This window comes from Glossina fuscipes, unplaced genomic scaffold (assembly GCF_014805625.2).
Source record: "Glossina fuscipes isolate IAEA_lab_2018 unplaced genomic scaffold, Yale_Gfus_2 0, whole genome shotgun sequence".
In the NCBI taxonomy this organism is placed as follows: domain Eukaryota; kingdom Metazoa; phylum Arthropoda; class Insecta; order Diptera; family Glossinidae; genus Glossina; species Glossina fuscipes.
In genome coordinates this window covers 24,219,505-24,244,677 of record NW_023998414.1, presented here as the reverse complement: position 1 = coordinate 24,244,677, position 25,173 = coordinate 24,219,505, and the positions used below count along the sequence as shown (strand labels likewise).

The following is a 25,173-nucleotide window of genomic DNA, read 5'->3' as shown; positions in this document are numbered from 1 at the left end:
CTGTCAGATAGGCAGTCAGGCATTGATCAAGAACAGTGTGGCGGTAGAGAAGCAGAACTATTCTATTACTTAAGATAGAAATTCAAGCAATGTTTTTATGTTGTTTGATTATAGAATCTAGCGTAAGTTTTGTGCGAATCAGACAGGCTGCCAATCAGTCAGTTAGTTATTTAGTCAGTTAGTCAGTCAGTCAGTCAGTCAGTCAGTCAGCAATAAAGTCAAGTGATTCAATGTCGAAAAGTCGTGCCAAGCAACAACTGCCATTTAGAATAATAACCATTTTAAAGAAAAACATAAAAATTGATGAAGTGCTGCTGAAGCAGCCGCACATACGCTAACTCATCATCATCATCATCATCATCATCATTATTATCATCATCATCATCATCATCATCATCATCATCAATATCATTATCATCGTCATAGTCGTCAGTATTGTGGCGGCATCTTCGCACGTTTACACATACATAACCGAGCAATGACAGCGGCAGCAGTAAATAGTTTGTAGAGTGCATACTTTAAAATGATTCGAATTGAAGCAGCCAAGCATTCAGGCTAAGTTAGTGCCACTGCCACCACTTGTTGTTATTGAATTCTTTCGCTAGTTGCTTTGCTCCACTATGATGGGCTTTGTACTGTTAATTTCAATGTGTTTCAGCACAATCCAGTTTAAAATATGTTCATATTCTGGTCGTTTGTTCATCATATCTCTTAAATGTAAAGCCATTAAAGCGCCCTTTTTAATGGCTGCACATTGCTCGCACGGCTCGCATGCTTGTGTTACCGGATTTATTGTAATTCCTCTCAAGAATTTCTTTTCATTTCTTGTGGCTGCTTTGCTATTGTTATTGCTTTTGTTGTTTTTATTTTTGTTGTTGTTGTTGCCATATTGCTTAAAAAAAACGTGTTTAAACGCGTTGATTATATTGCTGCTTTAGCACAAGTGCTATTTAATTTTGTTTTCTTTCGTCTTTTTTTTTTTTTGTTTTGTTTTGTTTTTTTTATTTTTATTTTTAATTTTAATTTTGTTTTTTTCACATTTCTTCCACATCCTCCGGCCATGTCAAAAGTGCTGGCAAATGAACCAAATTCAGGCATATGGTAGAGACTTATGTGTTTTACGTTGTCTCTCCGCTTAAACCGCATATTTTATTAGAAATCCAGAATTACGAAAGACTTCACAAATAATAAGATCTTACTTGTGTTAGTAATTTAAAGGAAATGAGTATTGAATGCCTTAGGGGGTTTCTAAATATTCATCTACTCGTACTTCAATTTATTCTTCTCTTCGTTGTTATTATTATTATTATTATTATTATTATTGTTGTGCATTTTGGGCGGTTGAAACGTAAATCACATTCCTGAGACGTCAATTAATATGAATATTTGTGTTCCCTGCATTTCTCTCCATATCTCTTTGTATCCCTCACCCCGTCTGTGTCCCTCTTTGCCGCAAATAAAAAACATTTTAAGATCATTTAAAGACGATAGGCTCCGTTCCAAGTTTTATATGTATACCAACGCGGAAAAGTCATAAATTTTAATTAGCTTTTAAGAGACGATTGCATTCATGAAACAAGAAATATTTTTTTAAAAAATAATTTACTCAATAATTGCATACCACTCAGAAATTTCTAAAACTCTCGTCCCCAATAATAGCTAAGCGATAAGGCCGAATTTCGAATGAAGATAGCGTTCCTTGAACTTTGCAATACATTTCCCCAAAAATGTTCTCAAAAAGAGAGAAAAAGAGAAAGAGAGATAATGTAAATTATTTCATTTCCTCATTCACGTTACAGCAATCAACAGTATTTAGAAGCAATGAACTCGACCAGACATTTCATTTTCATATTGATCGTCTTGTTACATTAAATTCCGGTATAAGTTAAAAGTTAAAAGCTCTCTTCGTATTCGGATTGAAACATTTGCATTTATTTCGGGGACTGATAATGCAAAAATTTGGAAAAGCAAAGCAGTCGAGCCGATAAATTGTAATTCAATTGTATTTTTCACATGCGTTTATATGGGGACGCGGTCCCAAAACGCAACCTAATATAGTACAAGTTTAATCTTAGGACCTAATCTTACATAGGACAGGATCCAAAAATGGGCGAAGCTGGGCCAAATGGGTCAAAACTCAGTCTTTTCTGTTCTGCACACAATTAATTTTCACGAAAATCCCTATTAGGCCGAGATGGTCCAAATTTGGTACAGTTAATTTTTTATGTTAAATAAATTACTGTTATGATATGATTTTCATTCTAAAGCATTGAAAATTTTACCTTTTCGTCGTATGAACTGCAGTTTTCGTTATATGAGAGGGAATTCAATAATTGCCGCAGCCAGTCCAAAGTTTTCATATCAATTTTTAATGTCCAAGTCCTGGTACTTAGACACTTTTGCCGAGAAATTTTTGAAAATTGCAATTTTTTCTCAATATAACGACTTTTCAGAATCGGGCGTTATATGGGGAGTGGTTGAAAAAGTCAAGCGATCCGAACCAGGTCAAAACACGTCACGGTACCAAATTTCATCAAAATATCTCAAAAATTGTAATCTGTAGCTTGAACACAAATTAACATGGACAAGCGGAAAGACGGACAGACAGACTTAGATCAGTTTAGATTATGCTTCTAAATCGATCGTTATAAAAAAAGGTGCGTGCTAAGCCCTTCTGCGTGTTAAATATGTCCGAACTAAGTTAATATATTCTGTACCACAAGTAGTGTAGGGTATAAATACTGAAAATTACAATCTTTTGTCATATAAAGGCTTACTTTTCATGACAAGTCTCATAGTAAGTTGGGCAGCAAACAATACCAAAAATCGATTTTTATGTAAAGCTATTATTACAAAGTTGAAATTCCAAAAACGAGTCAGGCGTCCTATAGAAAGCGCTTCTCCTCGTGAGAGAGGGCTCAAAACGTCAGATCATCCGGAAGAAATTTCAGCAAAAAAATTTGAAAAATTTCACACAAACAAAATTTCACATGAACAAAAATGAGATGGATAGATGGACTGAAATCAATTTAAAGAATGGCTCTGAATCAATCGATATACCGCAAAATAGGTCTGTGTTAAGCCAATCTGGACGGTACATATACCCGACCAAACTTAATGTATCCTATTCCGCAGGTTATGTAGAGTGTATAAGCAAAGCTAAAATAAAAAAAAAAATTCCCCTAAAATGCTTGAGACAGTTCCCATACCGGGAATCGAACCCGGGCCTTCTGGGTGAAAGCCAGATATCCTAGCCACTAGACCATATGGGATGCTGTACATATTTGAAATAATATCATACTAAAAGTTTTAAAAGTGAAAAGAATGAAAAAATTTAATATAAAATTAAAAATGCAAAAAATTTATGAAATAAAGCAAAGAAAATTACGTAATGGAAAAATTGCTTATTTCTTTGGCATAGACAAAAAAAATATGTATTTTTGTGACATTTCTGCATGCATGCTTCATCACATGAATACAATTCTCGAATCAACCAAATACTTTGTTGTAAAATCTCGTATTTTGTACTAGAAAATATTATATAAATAGTTTACATAAACAATTGTTAGTTTGATTGATCAAGTGTCTGAAGCTGCTATGGCCAACGAATTTGTCTATATCGCCTGCATACAGATTTTTGCATCCTACATCATTTGCGCTATAGTATACTAATTGACTCGGAATTATTATATAAATCGAATTGACTTTATCTGCCTGTCTGTTTGTCTATCGTTCAGTTGCCTGCATTTTTGCGTTCGACTTACGGGTGATAAATTTCAATGGATAAATGAAATGTTGATCTCAAATAGTTTTAAATCATTTCCTTAAGGCTAGATAGAAGAAAAAGCTCGATATGAATTCAGTTGACGGACTGCTGCTGAACTGAAACAAAATCGTGCCATTTGTAAAGGTATTTTTAGTGTGCGATAAGAAATGAACCACATATGGTAAGTTATGTGTCATCAATATTCGATTTTAAATTTGCGAAAACATTAAAACTTTTTGCGTGCAGCTTCGCATTGAATATTGGTCAAATCAGGCAAAGGACACGTCTAGACAATAACGTATATAGAAAGCACTAAAGCATTAAAATGCAACGATAAAATATATTTTTCCAAATATAATTTATAGACGATTCTACACTTCTTGCCCATCCAGTATTATAGAGTATTGAAACTTAGTTGTTTTTATGATTTGGTTTTCCTCTAAGATAGACGTAATGGAAATAAAAGATTCCGCAACACCTAAATAATAATTAACTTACTACTTGTTGATTTTGTGGATGCTGGCTTTGTTGATTGACAAAGTCAGTCTTTACTCGTCTCTAGTACCCCGTGAATCATATCATCGATATGCCCTCACTTTCGATAGCATATAAGGCAATCGCAAGTATCTTGCAATGAATGCAAGAGTTTAGCGTAAATAATTCCGCGGCAAGCTTCCGCCCATCGTTGCTGTAAAGCAATCAATTGAAATGCAAATCTTGCTTTTTGAAATTTCGCTAATATACTAGCTAACTAACGGTTTTTTTGTTCTTTTTTGCAATCCGCAATTCCCAATACTTTTGGCAAACAATCCTATTTCATAACTTACTACTTAGGTCGGTGTCAGTTTATATGAATACGGTTTAAGTGGCTGTAATCCTGGAAAGCTTTGCTTGAATAAGCAGTCTGCTTATGTCATTGTATTTAACACATTTCCAGGACATTCTTTCGTCACCTTAGTAATTGCTTGCTGTTCGTTAGTCCAATTTCTTAATTTGTTTATCATATATGCAGATATGCTCAGGTTGTAGCCAATGTTCGATTTTCCAAGTAAATTCGGTTAAACGAATGGAAAAGCTATGAAGACCGTTATTATTTCGCCAATATTGAAGAGCAATTGCAGCATTGTATGTTCTTTTGTGACCGCAAATATAATCTTAAGAAAGATAATCGTAACCGCATCTCAAATATTTGATTCGCATAAACTACGGACAGAGATACGTATCTCTTTAACATAAACTTTTTTTTTTTTTTTTTAAACATAAAGTCGACTATCGAAGAACATCAGCAAGATTAACAAGAAACGAACAACAGCAACCAACAATGAACTGTGATGATGGCAATGTTTGTAGCAATATTTTGCACTTAAAAGCGTAAGCGTATAAACGCCGAGGAGATGAATTTTTGTAATCTAGTTTTGTTCTTGTGAATTTTGTACAGCCTTAAGTCAAGCTATTCAGACGTGTAAAATGTGAATTTTATCTCTAAGCTAAGTTCACGTCATCAAGATTTGAGGGGACTGGTCGCAATTTACACACAACTTCTCTAAAATTGGAAGATAAAAAACTCTTACGAATTTCGATGACGTTGAGAGTTATTGAGCGTCCGGTAGATTATATCTTTCAGTAGATTTCTTCAGTAGGAATTTCGTAAATTTGTATTCGATTCCTTTTTAGAGTTAAATTCTTCCGAAATGCAACCATTCAGTCTCTGTTTGACTACGGACTTGGTTTGCCTAAACTATTCCATGGCCCTAATTAAAATTTGTAAAAATGCTAATCCGACTCTAAATCCTCTACAGTCTTGATCCACATTTCAGTGATTGCAGACTTTCCTGCAGATATGCCTTTGCTTCCATATACGTTAACGCGATGATTGCGAACATAACCTCAACATATTTAAGGCAAAGATTGTTTACATATTTTTTTTTTTTTTTTTGCGAAGCAAATAATGAAACCGAAGTAATATAGAAGAAGGGATAGGAAGCGCGAAAGAGAAAGCTTGAGGCGGCTTGAAGTCAAAAGACAAAAATTGCGTTTAAACTAGAGTTGCTCGTGCAGATGGTTATAAGCACACATGGAGAGCAACGATACGTTGAGTGAAGCACATTTGAAGTGTCATGAAGAAAAGAGAGAAAGAAAGAGAAAACAAAAGCAAAAAAACAACCGAAACCATTGAATGGTATCATCAAAACCCATCATCTGATTTCGATCAACTACCATCCTTGCCATCATGATTAACAGTAACAACAATAGGAGCAATAACAACAATAACAATAACAACAACATCAACATCAACAGCAACGGCAACAGCAACAGCATTTATTCGATGATGCATACAACGACGATTGTGACAATTGATGATGAGTTTGTGGATGATGGGTCGGTACCATTTATATACGCATGGTGTTGTTGTCTGTCTGCCTATCTCTCCATGTGTTTATCTTTCACTGTTCGTCTTCTTGCCAGCTTGGCCTTTTTCTTTTTTCCATTTCTGCCTGTTGCATATTTGATGTACTTCGATATCCATCAACAACCAGCCATTGAAATCCACTTTTGCGCACAAATGTGTCGGCGCACATGGGGCCTATATATTGTTATTGTTCTTGCTGCATAATGATAATGGAGTGTCATTATGATTCGTTCGTTTGGGGCTATATTTTATAGAAGGAATAAAAAAAAATTTTTTTTTTTTTTATTTTTTTTTTTTTTATTGCTAGAAATATTATACGATTATAATGTGCAATAATATCTGAGGGCGAAATTTTCGGCAGCAATTTGACTGTTTCTGCGTAAAAATATTGGAATTTACTTATTTATTTATTTATTTATTTACTGTTTTTTTTTTTTTTTTGTTGTTCTTTTAAAAATATTTAATCGAAGTAATTTAACGGAAATTTTAAATTATAAGTGTTAAAATGAAAAAGAAAAAAAGGAAAGAAGGATGTTGAGAGAAAATTGATGTTGTTTAAAATACTTGATGTTGGACTTTTTCATCGTTTCTTACTCTTTCTTACTATAAAACTTGGTCTAAAGCCATTCTTTCCATTCGAATGATCGTTAATAACAGGACGTTTTTGTTTTTTTTTTTTTTTTTTTTTTTTTTTTGAGATAGATCGAGTCCATTAAGAGACAATTTAACATGAAATCAAGTAAAAAAGTATTCTTACGTTTATTACTCTTGTTGGTCTCCGTCAAATATGCCACATCAACCATCAAAACTAATTCAAGGCCATATTATTAGATGATGCTTATAAATATTGCGTCCTGTAGCGTATACTTCACAAAGAACTTCAATTGCAATAGGCACCGTTCGTATATGTCTTAAATAGATTTATGGAATTTCGTACATTCCCAGCGTGCCAGATGCTAGCATTTTAAAGGAGTATATATAAGGAATTTAATTACAGCCGTGAACGTGGAAAGTAAACACATGTGCTTTAGATTCATTGCTTTTTTTTTTGTTTTCGGTAAGCAAAGAATCCATCATCCACCCGCAAACACTCAAACACTTGACTCCGCTGATGTGAAGTAATCAACTGTTCCGAGATATGTGTGTAATTTGGACTTACTACGAAATACTCGGTGTTTGCTTAAAACTTTTCACATTTTCTCTATAAATTTCTGAAATTGGTTATGCTGCGCACGCATTATTGTTGTTGATGACGTTCACTGATGATTTGATTGAAAGAAAGCACAACACAGCCAACCCAACTGGCCTCCCCCTCCCACACACACACACACAGACACACACACACAACTCAAACGGAACCGCAATAGATATTCAGCTGTATCGTTATCGTGTGTTAACTTGTTTGCCTAAACAATATTAGAGTTAGATATTATAACGCGTAACGCTTCAGCAAGACCATCTTCCGCTTGAAGCAGCAAAAGCAAAAAGTTTCACTCAAAAGATGTTTCATTTTGGGATACAGTTCTACCTATTCAAACTTTGCATACATTTCGAGGCAGCTTAAAGACAGGGCATTCCAAAGAAAAAGTCACAATTTCATTCATTATCCTAAAGCACCGATTATATAGCATCACCTTCGGAAAACAACGAACCGTCACTCAATATCCCAAGCCATAGATGCAAAACTTGTGTTTTACGGTAAAATGGGTAATGAATGGTATTTCGATTTCGGCTCTTAGGTTAATAAGATTTGTTGCACATATGAAAGATAATCAATATCTTTGTCCAAAATAAGCTACAAATAATTCGCATAGGGTATCCAGATCCGGAGAATGGATCGTAATTAAAAAATTTTCTTCATCGCTAAGTCGCTTGAGTGCAATCTCATCATTTGGAATGGAAACATTTTGAAGGGTGAAACATATTCGAATCCTGTCACACGCGACTCCCATTTATTCGCCTATAAACTCTAATACGCGTAAAATTAAAGCGATCGAATTCGAAAACTTGATTGATATTCAAAAACTGCTGGGAACATGCACTCTTTCATGATTGCAACAATAAAAACGACAACAAATAGCTCATAGCATAATCTGAAAAGTTGAAAACGAACTACGGACATTTCGATGAGAAGCCCTTGCCAACGTTTTTGATATTCTTCAAACATGTTTGCCGTTAGTCCTTGCAAATACAGCCCATATTTTACTATATCTCGTCTATGCGGCGAACTGGTTCTAGGCTTTCATCGAAAACTATTGTTTCCACTTTTTTTTCTTTTTTTGCTAATCGACGCAGTACGCGTAACAAAAATCGATTATATTTGAAAAGAAACACTTTATCGATCAATGTTGAGGATCTGCCCCATGCCGGTCGTTATCGGTGAAAATCTTAATTTGTTCAAAATCGCTGGTGCTGGGCTAGTGGACGCGAAAACCTGAACGGAAAACAAAGGCCAGAATGTCGACTCAGCACTGCGTTGCACGTATTCGTTTCATCGTTTACGAAACGAAAAATCCAATATATATATATATATATATATATATATATATATGTATATATGTCGTTCGCTTCCATATTCAAATAATATATTCGAAATAACATATGAGTTTTGAGCTGGGCGTTGTTAAGCAATAAAAGCAATTTTCCTTCATTAGCAGCGATGGCAATTAAGACATTAATGTAAGGCGAATAAAAAAAAATGCAAAGTTTTTTCGAAATTTATTTAACAGCTCTATAAATTATAAAGCGCGTATATAGCTAAGAGGTATCGAGTTGTTAAAGTTTAAAGGAATGATCGTCACACGCGCGTCGTATGCGGTAGGCGATTGTAAGCTTCGTTCCGAACTATGTCAGGTGGTACGACTTCTTGTCTTCCAATTTATTGAATTGATCATTTCATGGCACATCAAGGAAAGAATGCAAAGAAAATAAATAAATGAAAATAATCATAATTCTCTTCACTTGTTGTCCGTTTTCTTTTTGAAATGTTCGGACGCCTTTCAACAATTGTTGCGCTTATCTCTTCAACTCGTATAGGCTTATAGCACAAATAATCAACATTACAACGTTATATCCAAACTAACTTAGCCCAGCATAATATGCAATATCAATAACAGGTTGTTGTTGCTATTATATATATATATATATATATATATATATATATATTCTTCTTTTTATTGCTGTTGTTGGTGCATGCTCAAGATGTTGCAGCCGAGCAATTGCTAAACGACCGACCGCAAAAAAAAAAGAAGAGAATGAAATGAAATGAATCTGCTGCAAAAAAAAAAAAAAAAAAAAAAAAAAAAAAAAAAGAGTTTGCCACCTTAGTAAAGAGATAGGTAAACGCAGAAAACTTGTTAACTGAGGACCGCGGGGATAACGAATAAATGAACACATGCTGTGCCACCACTTTGATAAACGTTTCTCTCGGGTGTGTGGCATTCCCGATGCCCGATTAAGTTTCTTCGATGAGGCACCACCGGCCAGAAATGTAACCAGTGGTCATACTATTTATAAACTAAACCTTACAAAACCAGATAAAGAGCAAAGCAAAAACAAGAAATATATTTATTGATTTTTCTGCATTCGCGAAATGATTGCATCGGAGCATATAGTCGCCAAAGCGATTTTATATTGTTAAGTTATCCTTATTGGTATTTGTATAACATATGTGCAGCGTTTCTTTTTCCCTTTTTTTCTTTTTCTTGTTCGTTTTTTTTTTTTTTTTTTTTTTTTTTTTTGGTAGGCTTCCAAACGAATGCAAAAACTAACGAAACGAAATGATCCTTGTCGCCGGTGCCTTGCATTGGTATGCAATGGTTGTCACTTGTTTGTGTTGCACGTTCAGTTTACAGATTTTCTTCTCGCTATGTGCCTTTGGTGGTTGCTGTTGCTTTAATGATAACTTGCCGCTCAATGTGTTTTTTTTTTTTTTTTTTTGTTTTTTTTTTCTACCTCTCGTTTTTGATTTATGTGTAGCAGTGCAATTTTCTATATCGTTATGAACTTTTTAAACTCAACAAGCCCCGCCGTACATACGGACGTATACTTATTTATATATATATGGATATATATATATATATATATATATAAGTGTAAGTGCTCGCACATATAAAAATGTTTTCTTTAACTAACAACAGATGTTTAATCAAGTCTTACCTTTCCTTCTCGTCATTATGTTTTTCCAATTAATAATTTATAAAAATTATTTTTAAATTTTTTCTCTCGTTACAGGCAACGTTCTTTGGTTTTTAACGATTCATCGGCACTGATGGTGACAGAAATTTTTTAATGTTCGTTATTGCCATTGCTATTGCACTAACAATCAAGCTACTTACCTTATAGACAACTCAAACACATAGACACGCACACATGCATACAACATTTTCAATAACAAGAGTTACGAGCAACACCTGCTCATCAGCATCATCATCGTCATCATCAGCGACCATAATGACATCAACATCAACATTAACAACAGCGACAACATTGTTAACATCAGTAGCGGCATTTCTTTTACTTTCCGTTGCCATTAATTGCCACATCGTGATTACGGAAGCTATGCCGGGAAGCTCTTTAGGTGTTCATGTGGTACGCTCTCCAGAATCAGCTGTGGCTCCTAAGGGCGATGAAGTTGTATTCGAATGTGAATTGAATCTAAGTCCAGAACGTTTAAAATGGAAATTCCGTCATTCCAGTAAACGAGCCATAGATGGCAGCAATTTTCATTACTTATCAGTGGAGGTAAGTTAATAACAAAACGGTCGAAAAGCCTAATCACAAATCCCTCTAACAGCGAGAATGTATTGCAAATCCACACTAATCTGCTATGGGTATTCAATTCTTAATACAGAATGAAAATTATAGAGCGATTTCTCATTCCTATTATGAAATGCAAAAGTATGCCAGGAGCAAAAACACTTTATGACCGGTTTCTTTTTTTTGCAAACAAAAGCCCACCTTCCCAGAGAAGGCTTCGAAGAGAAGAAAGTAAAATGTGTTGCTTGTCGAAAGACAATTGATCAGTTGGAGGCATTGAAATATTTCGCAATTCTGGGGCGATCGTCCTCATGCTGCAACCTCCCACTTGTAATATTCTTTCTCATATTGTAATCATTTTTCTCCTCAATGATCAGAGCAATTGTATCAGTTGTCGTTGGCGGGGTCCCTCAGTGATTGGTTCACTGAATTCTAGCAGCTCACAACACACTCCGTTCATTTTAGCGGCAATGTTTATGATAATGAGGAGGTTAATCTGCACCAAGGTTTTTTTTGCGTTTCCGACATTGCGACGCGCCTACTTTTCATCACGCGTTACGTGCCACCGCTTTCTCCTTTAAATTTAACAGTAAAAATAAAGCTTTCCGCATTTGCCTTTTTTTAACACGAAATTCGTACTATTTACATATAAAATATCTATATATATATGTATATATATATATATATATATCTATGTAATGTGTATTGTGTAGCGTGCTTTTTAACAGAGTAACTTGTACTGCCACGTAAAGTTAATGTTTGACTCTTTCGCATGAAGAGGCCGCCGTTTGATAAACGCCCACAGGCAAAATGACGCCATCTCTAAAAAGCGCCAATTACGATTTATGTATGTGTCTGACATACATATCCCCGGCCAGATTTCTAGTTGAATTACCTACTTCCTACGACCTAACCGTTCGTGAGTCCATCATCTGCTGCTGATACTCTCGCGGCTGCAGCAACTAAAACCGAATATGAAAACTTCGAACTATTTCCGACGTAAAGAAGCTCCGCACTCCTAACCTGTCAATGAATATTTCCAAGCAAGAGCACATGCTGTGAGTTTTTTTTTAAAAACTTGGGCATTCGGGAAACAGCATTTTCCTGAATAGGCAAACAAGTTCATTTACACTTAAGCTTCCTGGAACTCGATTCTCTTAATAACAGGAAATTTATAAATCATTAGCTAATTTTTGTTCTCTTTGTGCCTATTATAGGAGGGGTATAATGTAACCAACGAAGATCGTACTTCAAAATTGCGCGTTTTCGTTCAACTTGAAACATTAGGCGATTATCAATGTGTGGCTTGGTTCGGTTCAGCAGCGATTGCTTCAACCTCTGCCAGTTTAACTCTAGTCTCCATAACCATAGACAATTCGAATGGCTATTCACGGAACGCAATCCGCTGGAACGTAGCTCCCAAAAATTGTGCTTTAATACGTTGCGGTATCGTAACGTCTAATCCAACAGCAATATGGAATTTTTATCGAAATGGCGAAAAAATACAGCAAACTGATTCTGTGCCCACTAGTGGTGCACTAATTTTAAATACGGTCACTAGTAAAGACTCCGGTAATTACACATGTTCGGCAAGGAATCCTATTACGGGTCAAGAAGTAAAATTACCGCAGCGTATTGACTTGCGAGTAGATTACAGTGATCGTACGCCTCCTTACTTTCTAGCACAGCCCCCTAAACAAGTGACGGCTCGACCCGGAGATACAGTGGTTTTAGAGTGTCCAGGCGTTGGATCGCCACCGCCAGGAGCCGTCTGGAGTTCGCCAAATGTTGTGAACATGAATAACAATCGCACGCATATGCTACCCTATGGCCTGCAAATTAATAACGTTCTTACCGAGGATCAAGGCTCCTATGTCTGCCGTTTAGATAATGGTATCGCTCCTGCTTTAGTACACATTATTAAATTTACTGTATTAGAGAAACCTAAAATTTTAAGAGGTCCGGCTCGAACCTCAGCGAATGAAAGCGAAACGTTGGAATTAGAATGTTCAGCCACTGGTAACCCTTATCCAGATATCTATTGGTTAATTAATGGTGTAGACACTTCAGAAGATAAGGAAATGTTGCACGATGGTCGACGCTTGGTAATACAACATGTACAGAAACGTCATGCGGGTATAGTGCAATGCTTTGCTAAAAATGAAGTTGGAGAGGTAAGGCCAAGAAGACAAGTATTAGAAATGAGTTAAATGAATTTGTTTGCGTTTCTTATGCTTTTTAGATAAGCGAAGCTAATCGCTTAAATGTAAATCCTAAACAGATCCATGGCGGCTCAACAGCTGGAGGCAACGTACCGTTACGTCTACCTTATGAACACGGCGGTGGTAAAAATAAAGGCAAGAAAAAGCATCGAACAGGTAAGTGAAAGCACAACAGAACTGATTGACTTTTGTCCTTTTTGTCGATTGTCGTAGTCTCGGTTCAACGAAAATACATCCAGCGTTAAATGAAGTATTGCCACTATGGTCACCTGAATCTCCTTCGAACTTAACAAGTTCGATTAAATCTTAATCTCTCACTTCTTCATAATACAAATTAAAAATTGACTCGAAATCGACATTCAATTTTTATTTGACAATAACTATTAAACATAGGCCTGTATTCCCGCAAAAAAATCTCTTCACTCTTGATTGCCATCAGTCAACATTTGATCTATGCTTGACAACAGCATTAGATATCCTTTTTGTTTATATAGTCTAGGCATGATCCATTTGAACGTAGACCTGGGGGTCTTACAACAAAAATAGAACTCACAAGAACTAACAAGCTTTTACGTGAATTGACTCAAGAAAAGTTTCTGACGTTTCTCCACCAAACTTCAAATACATTTTTCTTGAGATTTCGATACAAGTTCATTAAATCAGATATATGCAATTTTTATCGATCAAATTTTGCTATATTTCTTATAGAATCTCTAGAATTATTGGAACAAAAAATAAGTCAAGTGATTTTCACGGACCTTTTTTGAAAAATCAAGTTTATTTCATTAAGAGAGAGAAGGAGAGAGGGAGAGAGAGAGAGAGAGAGAGAGAGAGAAAGCGCACGAAGGAAATAGTCAAACAGGGCAACGCGCGGGCTATAAGACAGACGTCCCAGCCAATTTGTCTCAACTTTTGCTGAGTCATGTAAGACCAGTCAGTAACTACGAGTCCAATATCGTCGTAATGAAAGACGCAGCTTTCTTCTCGTTCAGTTTTAGACCCTTCATCTCCTACTTGTGCACTTTAAGGAGAGTATTTATTGATTTGCTGAGATTAGAACTAGCCGTCTGGCCAGACAGGACCAGCTTTCGATATGCAATAAACATTTCAATCTATCAAAAACAAAGCATTACGTTAGATGGCTTTAACCCGAGACTTTTCCCGTTCGTGCAGATTCATTCATCTCGCCCCACGCCCTTTTTCTCAAATTGCTCCCGCTTGTGACTTTTCATTCCTCGTTAGTAATTCCTTTAAAAGCGGCAGCATGTCCTTTCGATTTAGCAGTAATTCGCACACGGAAATTCGATCCATTAAATTTTTCACTGTTAACTCACGTAACATTTAAGAATCGATTTTCCTTTTGTATGAACCTGTGAAATGATTTGAAATTGATTTTTTTCATCCAGTTAAGTTCCGCAACCATAAACTTTGATAATTTTTCTAAATTTGAAAAATTTTACTGGCTGCTTACACGATTGGTCGACCAAAGCGAGATGCGTCTTCAACATTCAAATTTCCAAACCAGAAACTAATTTGCCTCTAATTTTGATACAGTGTCGTCACCACAAACACCACAAATTTTTCCAGAGCTCTTACAAAACGTTATCGAATTAATATTTTCAATTTGAACGATTTTTTCAGAATTCTGGCTGCATTTCAAAACGAAATAATTTTTTATTAGATTGGATTTACAGATGTCATAATGTTTTTCATTTTTTCTTTTTGCTATCAATATGATTATTATCCGTCACTCGCGAACTACCATATGGCGGGATAGGCTTTACGTTATTCGAATTACGCGACTCGAAAGGCACTCATGGGAACAACGCCGCGAAGTTTTCGTTTTACCTGGTGCACCTATCTAATGGGAATTTATTTTTCTAAAGAGAGAGAGAGAGAGAGAGAGAGAGAAGAAAGGGCAAGTTGAAAAATGAACGTAATCGCCTCATGAATTTTATCCTATTCTTGTCAAATAATTTACGATTCCATTGAACTATTTATAAGAAAATTTGCAACAGATCTTTGAAAGAATTAACCGTAAGTTCTGTCGATAAAATGGTCCCCAATGGTCCCCAATTTACTAACACGCTTTATGCGTACTGAATAATTTCCGCTAGCGTCATTAGTTGCATTTTTTCATGTCAAAATAATTCTCCTTCAATTCTTGTTCTTCTTAATTCTTGATGGTATTGGCGTTGACATCGTTCGTTAGCGTGGACATTTATAAGTGAATTCATTGAAAGAGTCGCCATTAATATTTAATAGGATCAATAATAATGAACATGCCTTTTATTCATCAGTGATGAAAAGTTTCCGACCTGTTCCAAACGACAAGAATTAAATCTTCTATGCTGTATTCAAGAAAATCGTATAAAATGAAACGTGTTAAAAAAAAAAAAAGAAAAAAAAGCAAAACTGATCAACTCTTGTTTTATTTCGGAATAAGTTGCTTTCATCTATCACTATCTTCATGATTGCCTGAAGAATTTCCTTAAACTATATTAGTGTATTACTTTTCACACTTAAAATCAAAATTCGAATCAGTTGATAATTAATAAAAGCACATAGTTTGAAACTAATCTTATAATGTTGCAACACAAATTATAATTAACAACATGATGGGTAAGCTACATCATAATCATAACATAGTTAACAATTGGATCTAATACTTATTCATGGAGTCGAATAATGCTGACCAAACTTCGGATTCCTCCTAAACATACAAAGCAATTCTTTTCTAATAAGACCACTTGAGATAAAAGTGATCGAACTGTAGTTTTAATAAATTTGCCTAAGGGCAAGTTGTCTTCTTCGAAAAGTTTACAAGCGTTTTTGTTTTGTATAAATTTTTGTTTATTTCTAAATATTTTTGTTTTGTTTTTACAAGAAAATTAATAGCTAAAATAAGTGTATATTTTAATATAATAACTAGCAGTATAAATAAATAAAAATTGATAAAAACGTGATGTGGAAGTGTTAACGGATAACTGATGCTGTCAATAATATTTTTAAACCTTCCCAAGTAATACTTGATCAAAATAATTGAAAAAAAAAAAAACATTTTTTTCATACAACTGTGTTTGTACGTGTTAACTAAAGTCATAAATAAATAAAAATGGATAAAAGGACACTGCAAGTGCGAGGGAGGAGAAGTGACGATTCTAACAATAATACTTAAATGTTAATCAAAATAATTGAAAAAAATTTTTCAGTGGGAGAGGGGGAATGAGTCCAGCTCCCTAACTACTTAACGGCGACTGAGCTTTTAGCAATTGCTTTTCTTCCTCCTGTAAAATACGTATTTTAACCTTTAACTCTTCTACTTGCAAGCGATGAACTTCTCGTAAATGTTTCAATTGATCCTGAGTATGGCTCAGTTCAATTTTTTTCTTTTCCAAAGCAACTTGTTGTTCTTTGTAACGCAATTCAGCCTCCTTCATCTTGAAATAGTTGATTTTTTCTTCATAGGGATCTTGAGTAGGGTTAGATGTGTTCGTCGAATTGGCAACAGCGTTCACATTGTTTACCGCTACAACGTTGTTGTGACTGCTTAAGGAAGGTGCTGTGGTAATTGTGGCTACGGTTGGGGCCGTGGCTGCAGCTACTGACACATGATTAGTATTACCCGTACTGACTGTTGCTGCTGTAGGCAAGGCACTAAAGGTAGTGCAAGTAAAGGTGGGCGTAGCGGTAGCAAATTGTGTGGCACCTTCAGCAGGCGTTGTTTGCAATTGCATTTTTACTTGTTGATGTTGCTGTTGTTGAACGGCGGCTGCCGCAACTACTGCGGCTGCTTGTTGTTGCTGTTGCTGCTGCTGTATAATAGCCAGTTGTGCCTGCTGAGCTAATTGTTGCTGCTGGGCTACTTGTTGTTGTTGTTGCTGTTGTTGCAACTGCTGTTGAGCTTGATACTGAGCCAGCGTTATCTGTTGCGGTTTGATTTCGCTAATGATCTGCTGATTATAACCATTTGCTGTAATAGTAGCCATTGTGTGCTGTTGTTGATGCGTGGGTATGGTGATGCGTGTAGGCGAAGGCAAAGTAATCTGTGCTGCTAAAATTAGAAAAGAAAATACGCGCCTAATAAAAATAAACAAAGCCCATATATTTATAAGTTACCTACCGGTGGCTTCTCCCGGATGTTTGATTTGCAAAATAATATCTTCTCTAGGCCTTGCTGTTTTAAAATGCAGTAAATCGGTTAAAGTTAATTTGTCCGCCGATATTTGATCAACATTTATATGCTGTGTATGTATAGCCGTTGTAGGCACCACTTGTTGCAGCTGCTGATGTTGAGGCTGCTGATGTTGTTGTGTTTCTAAAGGATTTTCCTCCAGTTCGGTAACCCCATTACCATCCATCTCCATTTCTTCATACGATTCGCTTTGGTCATTATTGTCGTTCGCTTCTCCACCGTTAAGAGTAAACTCTGGTTCTGTTTTAATGGTATGATTTACCAATTGTTGCTGCTGTTGTTGTTGTTGTTGTCTTGCGTTTTGTTGACCATTCTGACCGCTGTCGGCAGAGATTTGCTCTTGCTTAAGGGTAACGCTACGAAAAGGATATTGTTTACGCAGCCTGCAATAAAAAAATTAATGAATCAAGCAAATTCCAATTTAATTAATTTGTTTTCATTTTTATTACACATTTCTTCTATCTTAATTATTCTTTTGTTCAGTTTCTTTTCTCTTTCCCATCTTATTTGATTTTTTTATAAAATTAATTGCCTCTGCTTGTTTCGCTTCAATTCGTATCACATATTTGTATAATAATGGAATACAACTCTGTTTTCTTATTCATTTAAGAGCGAAAAATAGTTTTTCTTATTCTCTCACTCTCCCGTTCATTTAATTTGCTTGCATTTTCGTTGTGTGCGATTGTCATTTTACTACACCAATGTTATCTATTAACTTAGATTGTTTATAAATTTTATAAGAAATTGCGCGTGAAAGACGAGAAAAATTCTTAAGAAAGAAGAAAAAAAAAAAAAAAAAAGACTACAGAGAACTTGAAAATAAAGGAATTTATTTCAAGCAAATTACAGGATATAATTATTTCTACTAATTAGTGCCCTTTATTATTGTTGTCATATTGGAGTGTAACAGGTGCATTTTTCTGGTATGCATGGTAAGAGAAAAGAAAGTTTAGTTCTAACTACCCCCTCAAAGCCCTTTGAACACATTTATTCTTTTCCATTAATATATTAAAGGATTACCTTGCGTTTAACCAAAATTTTTGAATTTGCTTAAGATTGCGCATCGCGCTAACATTGGGATGTGAATTAAAATCGCGTACAATTTGCTCCCAGGCATCGCGTACAGAATACTTGGAACGATTCTTTTTACGATATTTAATATCAATGACATCTTCATGCTGATGAAATAAACTGTAAAGAATGTCCTTTTCCTCTTGGGTGAAGCGTGGTGTTAAAGGCATTTGGCATTTACCACCAGCGCTTGTGCCAGCACCGCCAGCTGCACCAGTAGCCCCCTGCGACGATGAACCATCGTCTACTATGCTAGTAGTCACTTGGCCCGCCGTTGAACCATCCGTAGACATGATTTAAAAGTCTACGTTCGTTTGACTCTTGTTTCTTAATTACTCAATAATTGGTTGTTATTGTTTGGATTTTACTTAGATTGCTGTTGTTGCAATAATTGCAACAAATACTACTTCAAGTGTAAATTTTGTGAAAATCAATTTTTTTCTTCGTTTATAGGTTTTCCACTCTAATTTTATCTCACTCTATTAAACGCTCTCTAGCTCACTCTTACGTTAAGAGTTTTTATTATTAAGTGGTTAAATTACGGTTTGTATAGTAGTTTTTTTTCAACAAGTCTTTATAATTTATTACATCTTCTTACTTAAATTCCTTCGTATTACTCTTCTGCGTCTTCTTATTATTCAGTATTTATTTTGACACTTGCATTGAGTAGTGAGTCTAAATATATTTTTAATATTTTCTTTTAATTAAAGCGCGCCAAACAAAATTTTCTTCTTTTTCCACTATCATAAAATATTTAACTCCACTCACTTGGCCTTTCAATGAGCAACTGATTTTTAGCATTGTTCGGCTAGGTGAGTCGAGTACTGAGCCGTAGCCATTTTAAAAAAATCGCATACAAATTGAGCAAATGCATTAGTGTGAGTGAGTTTAAGTGGCGGCACGAGTGTAGTTTGTGAGCACTGCCAGAATGAAAACTTTCAATTAAGTAGTCGTATTTGAATTTTTGCAATTTTAAATGTTTTTACTGGCAATGCTAACAAAATTTTGCCTCATATCCGCAAATTCAACAATCGTTGTGCAGTGCTGTAATTTTCGATCTATTATATTATTTTTGCAAGACGCAAACCAATAACTATTAACGTTTAAATTTACACATATATGTTGTTCCAAACATTAAAAAATCGAATTCAAGCAAACAAATTATCTGAACAACAACAGTAAAACCAATTGTTAAAATATAATATCAATGGTGAAATCATATTAAATTGCTAACAAAATGTAATTACTACATAAATTAATTAAAATCCGTAAGCATAAATTAAGCAATAGCTTAAGTTCAGCTAAAAAATAAAAAGTAAAACAATACTTACGTTTAGATAAATGAAATATTAAAAGGTTGAAGAGAGAAAAGAATTTTCAGATATTTTAAAACTTTTGGTTACGCGCGCCTCCCGACGTTGTCAAGCATACGTAATCGGAAGAAATCGAAATCTGATCTGCCATTTAAACCGTATAATTGTCTTTATCGTTAAGAAAGAGAGAATTAGCTTACATTACTTGTGGCTGCCTTTCTTTCTAACTTCAACAGTATTTATAAATCGTTCAACATTTTTCATAAAGAACCTGGATGTGACATATTACTCTTAGTGTTATTTTTCTCTCAATATTCTGATATATGATACCTTGAAATTTTACAGCCATAATAGTTAAAATATTTAATTTATTAGCCATCATCGGCATTAAGCCGAGAATTGTGTTCAATATTCTTCAAGGCCCCGCTCTCTGATGGTAAAAAGATAAATCCAAATATGTTTTCCTCTTTTAAGCCTCATGTTTGTTTATTTTTAATTTATAAATTGAAAACACCAAATTTTGGACTCGAAAATTTTACAAAATCTGTATCGAGCAAATACAAACTTTCAGTTGTTGTCTTCATTGAGTTCATCTTCAACATTTGTTATTACATCTGGGTAAAATTTCTTTAAAACTTTTTGCACTTCAGGCAATAGATCATCAAATTTGGGAAATTTATCACGTCTAGGTGGCCCCTTATCTATGCCCGACCAAAGAGTATGCCTTGATGTCTTCGCATGTTGAGAAAACTCAATTTCAAAAGATCCTGGGCGAGGTTGGATTTTTCCTTGGTCGTTGCGTATTAAAACAAATTCACGCTCCGGAAACAGTTTTTGCAAATATTGAACAAATTCGTCGGCCTTCGTTACAAATATCGCGCATTCGTATGTATGTTCAACATAAACTATCGAGCGATTTTTATCAAAAATGCCCTCGGCCGTGTAATCGATCTCTTTCGGTTTGCGTTTACTTCTCTTTTTGCTCATATTTTTTGTACAATATTTTCAATTTGTTACAAAAGACTTCTGAAACTTCAAAAAACTTAGTTTAAAATAATGTTTTTTCCTTCATTTGTTTTTTTTTTTTTCAACAATTGTCTCAGCTACTATGATTCCGCCTTCCCGTCCGAATGTTACCAGATTGTCAGATGATTCGGTAATGCTGCGTTGGTTTATACCTAAAAACGATGGTCTGCCTATACAGTTCTTTAAAGTACAGTATCGTATGCTAGGCGGTGGATCTCATAAGCTGCCGCGAGAGAATTGGCAAACCACGAACGATGATATTCCGTTCGGCAAGCGTAATCGGAACCTAGACTCTTTGAAAAATTTTACCACCTCGGTGACGGGTTTAAAACCTGATCGGTATTATAAATTTCGGATAATAGCTGTTTATTCAAATGACGATAACCGCGAAGGTAACACTTCGGCGAAGTTCTTTCTTCAACGAGGCGATGCATTGGGTCTATCGAAATCGAATCTGCCGGTGCCTATACTAAATCGTGTAGAATCTGTAAGTTCTTCGGCTATAATGCTGCACTGGTCGTTGCCTATTGCTATGACTGGACAAAGTGAGGTGGACGGCTTTTATGCCTACTATCGACCTACTTCATCGGCAGGCGAATATTTGAAGGCCACGGTAGATGGCATGGATACACGTAAATTCAAAATCGATATGCTCGAGTCAGGCACAGCGTATGAATTTAAGTTGCAGTCGTTCAATGAATTGGCTGCCTCTGAATTCAGTTCCATCATACAAGGAAAAACGAAAAGTAAGTTCTCACCGATGTCGTTGGAGGACACGTGATTTATAATTATTTTCTTACCTTGTTAGAATCTCTTAGTACGATTACACCGATTAATGAAGCCCTGGATCCTTCCAGTAAAGCTAGCGACGTGGAGAATTCCGTATATCCATTGGTAGCTGGTGCCGCGGGTGGAGGTATCCTGTTGCTTATAGTTTCGGTTACAGCTTGTCTATGTGTAAAGAAACGTAAGAACTCACAAACCGAAGGTAATTTCGTAGACAAGAACTCAAAAGAAATATTACAAAGTAACTAAACCGTCTTTCTGTCTCTCTCTCTATCTTTTTTTCTCTGACCAGATCAAAACAAACCTCAATTGGATCATATGCAAGCGGACTTTGTCACACCACAAGTTTTAAGCGTTTCGTCGCATCATAAAAATGGCAGCAGCGGTAGTAGGTTGAATGGTGTGTTGCCACGCATGAACATTACGCCGAATCCTCTGGCTCAAGAAGCGGATAAGGTATGTTTGCTGTAACGATGTCTATGAAAAAAAACTTTCTCTCCTTCTATGCACTTCCTTGGCTTATAAAGATGCCTTCAATTTTACCTTTTCGGGGTTGTATGTTGTTGTTTTGTGGGCCTAAATGATAAACTTCCTCTGTAGTCTGCATTGGCTTTTTTTAATGCTATGTTTTTACTCAATGTCTCTTTAAAAAATTATTTGAGAAATTTTGCTTCCCTTTCTTCCTTTACTTCATCTTTTTATCATTAAATCTCTATCATGGTCTGGTCTCTTTATTATTCTTAAAAATACATTCTGTACCTCGATTGTTGTGGTACTAGCTTAGCTATAGAAATATCAGCGTAATTTATTCTAGAATCGTAATGTCATGGAACTGCGTTTTATGGCCAATCACAGCAACACCAATTTGAACACTAGCAGCAGTGGTAGCAGTGGCGTTACCGCTTCAAGCAACACTAATAAAATCTGTAACGCCAAATCGAATGAAAATTCCTCTCTATCCATTGAAAACCTTAACGGTAGCGACTGTCATAACGACTACGTAAAGGAATTACCTCACCGAGCGTCTTCATCCTCATGTGAAACCTTGCAGGCTGGCGAGGGAATTTGTCTTAATTATAAAATAAACAGTAAATCAAATACAACTGGTTCTCCTCTATCTAAACCGCTGCCACCATTGCCTAATAAACATAATGCAGCTGGCAAAAGCATTCAAGCGCAACAGCTCCAACAACAACAACAACAACAACAACAACAACAACACCACCAACAACAACAACATATCAACCCGAACAAATCGTCGTTAAATTCTAAATCAACTTCCACAATAAATCATGTTTTAAACAATTCCTCACAGGCTGGACAAGGTATTCATCATGCTGAACCATACTATCAGACAACACCCAATACACCTACCATGTTGAATAAACGAGACTATCAGCATCAGCAACCACCGCCGGTGCCTCCACATCAAAATAATAACCATAACATCAGTCATGCCCAATTGCCGCCTCATCCACCTTTAACACCATCTCTTGAACAACAACGTCGCACGCTCGATAGGAGTCAACGAAACTTACCTTACCCTAGCAGTGGTAATGAAACGGCCCTAAGTATGGAGGCTGGCTTACCTACCAGAATACCTTCTTTACGCCGCATTAGACGTACGTCCGGCGGTAACAGCGGCTGTTCAACGGCCAACGCTAATAATTCAAATGGCAGCATTGGCATACCCATCAGCAGCAGCCCTCGCGTACAACGTTCACCCATGCCCAGTCGAGCAGCTATAATGAAACAGCGTTCCCGCCTTGGTAGCCACAACGACAACATTTCATCGGGCAGTTTGAACAGTATTGAAGTATAGTTAAGTAAATGCGATCAAGATCAGACTGAAGTTACATCTAGCGATAGGTTGGGTTAAAATTTTCACAAAACAGATACCCTTCTCAAATATTCAAAAGTATTCACTCGATAATATGAGGCATCCTTAAATTTGTAACATACGCTATTATAATTGGCAGCTCTCATTACTCAAAAAGGTAACGGAAATTTTTAATACAACAATATTTGGTTAATATTGGTTATATTGGTCTAAATAAAAATAGTTGGTTTTATTTGAAAGACTTGGCTGAGCTCAATATTAGCGAAGTCTTTTCCCCACTTTCTCTTATGATCTTTTATCAGCCGAAGGTCGCTTGCAGCAAAGTGTCACTTGAGTTGGGCGAATAAATTTTGAACTTTTTGTGAAGTAAGACAAACTAAGTTTCGTAACTCGAATATTAATATTAAATAACGTAAATATGTTGTGACTTATTGTAAGACTTATCTTCTCTTAAGATCAAATGATGACTTCTTTCACACCATTTGATTAAATTTGTTGAGCAGTATCGACAACCAGACCAGAGCGGGGCAAGTCTTCAATTACTTGATAGTTTCCTTCAAACGTTTTATACCGATCATAAGAGCAAGTCTTGTTCATATAATCTCAGTACCGTAGAAGGTTTTCCAATATTTTCTCAATTTCATGTACAAAAATGCATTAGAACGGCGGGATTGAAGCAAATTTTCTGTTTCGTAGTTAGACCACAATAGTCTGTCGAGAGAAACGAGCCCGTCGGCACTCAGGCCAGATAAAGAGTTTACTCAGCCAAATGTTTCATAGTGCATTGACTTACAAAAGCAAATTCTGTTTAGTGATTTTAAAATTTCCACTACTTTTTTGACAAGGGCACACAATAACAATTTGCGATAATTATAATGTATTTTTGAAAATCACACTGCGGATCTACGCGTTAATTGTAGGTAAATTGAAAAATCTCGCCACTTCTTTGACAAATCAACTTTATGGACTAATGTTCGAAAATTGTAACATTTTAACAGGGTCAGGTTACACATAAGTCGCACAAAAATATCCTCTTTAGTAGAGTATATAATGCGCGCTTGTTTGTCGTTCGCATCTATTTGATTCGCAAAAGAAGAGGGAGGGATACGGGATAGAGAAAATTGTCTAAAGTGAAAAAAGTACGGATGTAATGATGCACGATATGATAAATACCATTAAAAAAGAAGGACTTGCACTTTTTTACTCAAATGCATAAAAATCGGTTCATGTGAATCGTCTTAAATATATCCGTATATTCCTGGGCATCTTATTGCATATTGTATTTCCTATGCCGTCGTATATTCGAAAACATGGATCAGGACCTGTTGTGATATGTACTTCCCGGATGGATCGCTTGTGTGAATTAGTTCAAAATTAATTGTAGATGATGAAGATGAAAGGATTTATTCCCACTCGCGTTTAGGATAAAAAATTTAAAGTAATATTTTTATGTAATCGTCTTTTATTTTTATTTTCATTTCCTTTATTTTTTTTATTTAACAATAATCCGTCCTCTGTATTATAATAATATTATAGCTAATAATTAATAATTAATTAATTATGCACATATCCTAAAACTAAGTTTCCTAACTATTTTAAGTCTTACGTAATATAAGATATCAATAATGACTCGACTAATGACTGAATTGTTTTTTACTACAAATTTATTTACATAAAGAAGAAGAAAATGAAAATTTTATATATCGCATGTTTTCCTAAATTTAGCTTTTTTTTTTTTTTCATTATTCTTTTTATTATTTCTAATTATGACATAATTTAGTTTATT

General features: G+C 35.4%; 3 protein-coding genes and 1 non-coding gene across 8 annotated transcripts; 1 reads left to right on the top strand and 3 right to left on the bottom strand.

Annotated features, from left to right (window-relative positions):
- Nucleotides 1–3,200: 3,200 nt before the first annotated feature.
- On the bottom strand, nucleotides 3,201–3,272 carry Trnae-uuc. The gene has a single exon. It is a non-coding gene; the product is annotated as a tRNA-Glu (tRNA).
- A 7,178-nt stretch (nucleotides 3,273–10,450) lies between these two features.
- Nucleotides 10,451–24,872, top strand: LOC119644589 (interference hedgehog). 4 transcript variants are annotated; one of them, XM_038044188.1, is made up of 7 exons: nucleotides 10,451–10,919; nucleotides 12,152–13,108; nucleotides 13,177–13,312; nucleotides 20,839–21,507; nucleotides 21,570–21,749; nucleotides 21,840–22,003; nucleotides 22,863–24,872. In XM_038044188.1, the coding sequence occupies exons 1-7, from the start codon at nucleotides 10,548–10,550 to the stop codon at nucleotides 23,367–23,369; spliced, it is 2,985 nt and encodes a 994-aa protein (XP_037900116.1). In that variant the 5' UTR covers nucleotides 10,451–10,547; the 3' UTR covers nucleotides 23,370–24,872. The 4 variants fall into 4 exon arrangements, with proteins under 4 accessions (XP_037900116.1, XP_037900117.1, XP_037900118.1 ...); XM_038044189.1 differs by lacking the exon at nucleotides 22,863–24,872 and adding an exon at nucleotides 22,327–22,510; XM_038044190.1 differs by lacking the exon at nucleotides 22,863–24,872 and adding an exon at nucleotides 22,347–22,449.
- LOC119644591 (regulatory protein zeste) lies at nucleotides 16,068–19,269 on the bottom strand. 2 transcript variants are annotated; one of them, XM_038044193.1, is made up of 3 exons: nucleotides 18,372–19,269; nucleotides 17,280–17,734; nucleotides 16,068–17,207 (listed from the first exon to the last, which is right to left on the bottom strand). In XM_038044193.1, the coding sequence occupies exons 1-3, from the start codon at nucleotides 18,713–18,715 to the stop codon at nucleotides 16,396–16,398; spliced, it is 1,611 nt and encodes a 536-aa protein (XP_037900121.1). In that variant the 5' UTR covers nucleotides 18,716–19,269; the 3' UTR covers nucleotides 16,068–16,395. The 2 variants fall into 2 exon arrangements, with proteins under 2 accessions (XP_037900121.1, XP_037900120.1); XM_038044192.1 differs by having other exon boundaries at nucleotides 16,068–17,210; nucleotides 18,372–19,268.
- On the bottom strand, nucleotides 20,110–20,748 carry LOC119644592 (selenoprotein H). The gene has a single exon (XM_038044195.1). The coding sequence runs from the start codon at nucleotides 20,720–20,722 to the stop codon at nucleotides 20,303–20,305; it is 420 nt and encodes a 139-aa protein (XP_037900123.1). The 5' UTR covers nucleotides 20,723–20,748; the 3' UTR covers nucleotides 20,110–20,302.
- Nucleotides 24,873–25,173: the final 301 nt, after the last annotated feature.